This window comes from Engraulis encrasicolus, chromosome 5 (assembly GCF_034702125.1).
Source record: "Engraulis encrasicolus isolate BLACKSEA-1 chromosome 5, IST_EnEncr_1.0, whole genome shotgun sequence".
NCBI classification, from domain to species: Eukaryota; Metazoa; Chordata; class Actinopteri; order Clupeiformes; family Engraulidae; genus Engraulis; species Engraulis encrasicolus.
Window position 1 is genome coordinate 19,709,335 of NC_085861.1, and position 5,000 is coordinate 19,714,334.

The window sequence follows — 5,000 nt, forward strand, 5'->3', positions numbered from 1 at the left end:
TGTGTGTGTGTGTGCCCACTTTACAGTCCAGCAAAGGTTTCAGTATGTGTGTGTGTGTGTGTGTGTGTGTGTGTGTGTGTGTGTGTGTGTGTGTGTGTGTGTGTGTGTGTGTGTGTGTGTGTGTGCAAGTTTTTCTGCAGGCAGAAGAGCATTGGGTTGGGATTGTACAGCCCAGCAAATGTTTCTGTGTGTGTGTGTGTGTGTGTGTGTGTGTGTGTGTGTGTGTGTGTGTGTGTGTGTGTGTGTGTGTGTGTGTGTGTGTGTGTGTTTGCAGGAAGGAGAGCGTTGGGTTGTGAGCGTACAGCCCAGCGAAGGTTTCAGTGTGTGCCCGTGTTTGTGTGGCTGTGTGTGTGTGTGTGTGTGTGTGTGTGTGTGTGTGTGTGTGTGTGTGTGTGTGTGTGTGTGTTTGTGTGTGTGTGCGTGTGTTTGTAGGCAGGAGAGCGTTGGGTTGGGGTTATACAGTCCAGCGAATGTGTCCGTGCGGACGTCAGAAGAGGAGATCAGCTGTCGCACCTACATCATGAACAGCTGCGTCTACGCACCGCCCTCTCCACAGTACCTCAAGGTAGAACATGTGTGTGTGTGTGTGTGTGTGTGTGTGTGTGTGTGTGTGTGTGTGTGTTTGTGTGCGTGTGTGTTTGTGAGTGTGTGTGTGTGTGTGTGTGTGTGTGTGTGTGTGTGTGTGTGTGTGTGTGTGTGTCTGTCTGTCTGTCTGTCTGTCTGTCTGTCTGTGTTTGTGAGTGTGTGTGTGTGTGTGTGTGTGTGTGTGTGTGTGTGTGTGTGTGTGTGTGTGTGTGTGTGCTTGTGAGTGTCGGTGTGTTTGTGAGACTGTGTGTGTGTCTATGTGTGTGTTGGGCCTCTCTCTCTCTCTCTCTCTCTCTCTCTCTCTCTCTCTCTCTCTGTGTGTGTGAATATGTGTGTGTGTGTGTGTGTGTGTGTGTGTGTGTGTGTGTGTGTGTGTGTGTGTGTGTGTGTGTGTGTGTGTGAAGATCGTAACAGATGATCTGTATCTACGCCCCCTGTTACACTCCTGTTTCTTCAAATAGAAGACTGCAAGGATTTACGTAACATAGATTTCTGAAAGGAGTATTATGCAACATTTTCAGGCTAATTATTCTTCTGAACAAGTTAGGTGATGCTTGAATATGTCCTCAAATCACAAGCGAAGACATTCAACTGCTTCCCTTGTCTGTGGGCAGTATATCAGGGGCCCCACAGAGAGTCAGCTTTTTGTTTTAACTTGTTTCTTTTAAAAAATATTTTTGAGGGCTTTTGCATTTATTTTGACAGGACAGTGGAGGAGAGACCGGAAATGAGTTGGGGAGAGAGAGACAGGGAAGTATCTGCAAATGGTCCGGGCCAGAATCGAACCCTGGTCGCCGGCACAGCAACCCAGTGCCCTACCGTTAGGCCAGGGATTCTTAACCTTTTTGACGTCGAGGCCCATTTTTTCGAGGGCACAGTGTCCCGGGGCCCATATTACCCATGTATATATTATTATATTACATTATATTATATTATATTACATTATATTATATTATATTATATTATATTATATTATATTATATTATATTATATTATATTATGATAATATAATATAGGCTTATAATATTGATAGAAATTATGAATTAATAGGTTATTACTGAAGTATTTTTTTCCACAAGGAATAGCCCTATATCAATTAATGCTAATGTTAATCTCATTTAATCTCACTCAACAAATCCACTCACAGTTTAGCAAGTCAGAGTCATTCACACATTTGAATGCCTCTCTGACAGTTCAAAGTTTGCGTGACAGCTCTTGACTTGCGCTTTGCAATGAATCTGCTGATCGTAAATTCAAGACGCTTTTCAAGGGGAAACGCAGCGCGGGAACAACAGAAATTCTAGAGCCGGACGAAAAACTTTCCAGTATCACGCAAAATTCGTGAAAGGACTGTCATGTTGGGGACACTTGGACAAGTATAAGGGATAAACATTAAGTAACTAGAATTATGTTTAGTAGCCTAACCGTGTGAACTGGTTGGTAATTTCTCTTTTTCCAAATAGCCCACTGCAAATGGTGTTACCATTACAGCAGTGTTTCCCATACATTGAGGAAACTATGGCGGCCCATTTGCAGTGGGCTATTTGGAAAACTTTTTTTTTTTTTTTTAACGATTTCCATTTTTGTTAAAAACGATTTGAATTACGATTTCCTTCGCATTTTCCTCCTGGAGTAAATACATCCTATAGAGAAAACCACAAGTGCTTGAAAGACAGAGGGATCAAAAGCCTAGTCAAGTTGTTGTTAACTTGGGTTTGGGAGCAATATAAAAAACCTTCAGAGAAGGGACAGTTGGGATGAGTTTACTAACACTCCCCAGGCTTTGTTTTACAGTTGTAATGAGTTAGGTGACAGGCCTTCATTGACACAGCAGAGGAGACATCGGACTGCATATAGAAATTAAAGTGTAATGAATGTGAATATAGACATAAATATGTAATATGTTGTTCAGCCCTTTTAATGGAATGAATTTTGAAAAACTGGCCCTGTGACCAGCACCCCTCATGTAGAATGTGTACGCCTATGTGTGTAGGGGAAAAGGCATAGCCTACCCTCTTAGACCCTTTTTGTCAGATGCGTTACACACAGTGCTCTTAAATTCTTATCTCTGCTCCTATTTTGTTTTATTATTGTTTTCATTATATAGACCCCTGCATGAGGGACGAATGAAACTGTGTTGTAAACAGAAATGATTCACTGTTATACATGTCATGGGTAAAAATGGGTAGCCTTATTTCTCAAAATGGCTAAAATGTAGGCCCAGGCCTATAGTTTGTCCATGCGCCAATGGCATACTGTACTCATTGTTTTGCATTTACGCTGTGTGAATACACCCCCCCCACCATGTGAGAAGACACTCCACCCCCGTGCTCCTGGACACGGAATTGTTTTCCGTGATGGGCACACGGAAGAGCTTTCTATAGGCTATTACCACAGCACTGTGCTAACTCTATCATTAGAAAATACATACCAAATGCTAATCCTAAACAAAATAATGCTATAGCAATTTAAGTTGTGCCCTGACCAAAACATTCCCTAAACTTAACCTGTCATTAAAGACATATTTTTGAGAAATACCTTTTCCAGTTGGTTGCTAGGCTATCAAACTCATATAATGAATGAAAGAAAACTAGCTGTGCCCAGACCAAAACAATTTCTAACCCTAACCTGTCAGTAAGAAAAAAAAAATTGAGACAAAATATTTGAAATTCGAAAAATCCTGAGAAAACACAAGACTGTGGAAATAGCCTATAGAAAGCACTTCAAACAATTCCGTGTCCAGGAGCACGGAAAACAATTCCGTGTCCAGGAGCACGGAATTTTGGCAAAATCCGTGCTCCTGGACACGGATGTTGTGTCCTTAACATCCGTGTCCAGGGGGCGTATTACAGAAACTTCCTATCTTGAAAATCTTATCTTATCTGTCTAGTTACCGCGGCAACGGCACTTTAGGACCGAATTTAGGAAAAGCGTATTACAGAACAGCGTTTCCTAAGTTGTTTTGCGCATTCTATCTTAAATTAAGAAAGGGGTATTACAGAAGCATCCTAACTTCGAAAAATCCTAAATAATTGGTCCTAACTTTAGGACAGCCACCCAGCTGTCCTAATTCCAGTTATCCATTGATTTGTTAGCCAAAATTTAGCTGGTGTTCATCACCATTTACCCACGCTCAGCTTGCTGTTTCAGCCAGAGCTAACAGTGAAGTCTATCCGGGAAAACAACGCAATTGTGAACGGATGAAATGTTAATTAAATTAGGCTATATTGACTGACCCAAACGATGTGTGAAGTGAAGAGTTGATGAGAGGCCTAAATATACCCGACTTCGATATGAAGTCCAATCAACTTCCTTAATTGACAGCCGACCATGGGTCAAGCCAAGTCGGCTAATTGTCATTTATTTATATAGGCCTACATGCGCTGGTCATACAAAGACATTTCATGAAATTACGTCTTAACTGTTTTGCGTGCATTCGCTTGGAAAAACAAAGCATTGGGATGAAAATATGGAAAATGGGAAGCACTTTATTGGGACTGAAACCACAATGCATTTGGTCAACTTGAGGTTGCAGGCAGCGAGAGTGACCTAATTTCGTCCTCACAGATGTTGCTGTATTATAAATCCGTTCGGTGGAACGTCACTAATAAGTGCGTTATTTAAAAGTAATGAGCTTAAAAAGTTTAGCGAAATATTTACGTCCTCCTCCTCTCTGGTTTAGTATCACGCAGACCGCGAGATGCAGCAGCAGTCAAATCTGTGTATTCTAGCTTGCGTCGCACTACTGTTGCTAGGTAGCGGTGCATTTGTTGTCAGGTAACAGACATAAAAAGTAGATCGTAGATGTTTAGATCGCTACTTTAGGATTCCTAACTCAAGATAAGATAGGATTTCCAAAGATAAGATAAGAATCCTAAATGAAGTTAGGATTTGTTTCTGTAATACCAAACTGGAAAAAATCTTATCTCAAGTCAAAAGTTAAGATAGGACGACTGAAGATAGGAAGTTTTCTGTAATACGCCCCCAGGGTCACGGAATTTTTGGAGATCATGTTGGGGATGAAGGTGTCGGAATAGCAACTTGTCGGAATAGCGGCATATCGGTACAGGTGGTTGTCTTAATAGCGCTATGTCGGGGTAATGCTCGCCCTCCGTTTCTTGGGACCAAGAATTTGTTGTTGGTTGGTGCAGAATTTGTTGGTAGTTGGTGCAGAATTGGTTGCCCCTGACAGACAGTAACATGCCTATGGGCATATGATATGTATGGGTACACAGAAGAGAGACAGGAAGCAAGATACAAGATACAAGAGATACAAGATATTTTATTTGTCATGTGTATGTATATATATGTTTCATATATATACAATGAACAGCTTCCCTGCTCTGAGAGTCCCAAAAAAGGTTAAAAAAAGAATGTAAAAAGGCAGAAAAAGGAGGAAAAAAATATATTTAAAA

The 5,000-nt window shown here is 41.3% G+C and overlaps 1 protein-coding gene across 1 annotated transcript in view; it reads left to right on the forward strand.

The window, feature by feature from the left end:
• ggctb (gamma-glutamylcyclotransferase b) overlaps positions 1–5,000 on the forward strand; it is a 24,895-nt gene that overhangs the window by 13,755 nt on the left and 6,140 nt on the right. The window contains exon 4 of the mRNA XM_063198902.1: positions 433–565. Coding sequence (XP_063054972.1) covers positions 433–565 — 133 coding nt within the window. The remainder of the gene's footprint in view (positions 1–432; positions 566–5,000) is intronic.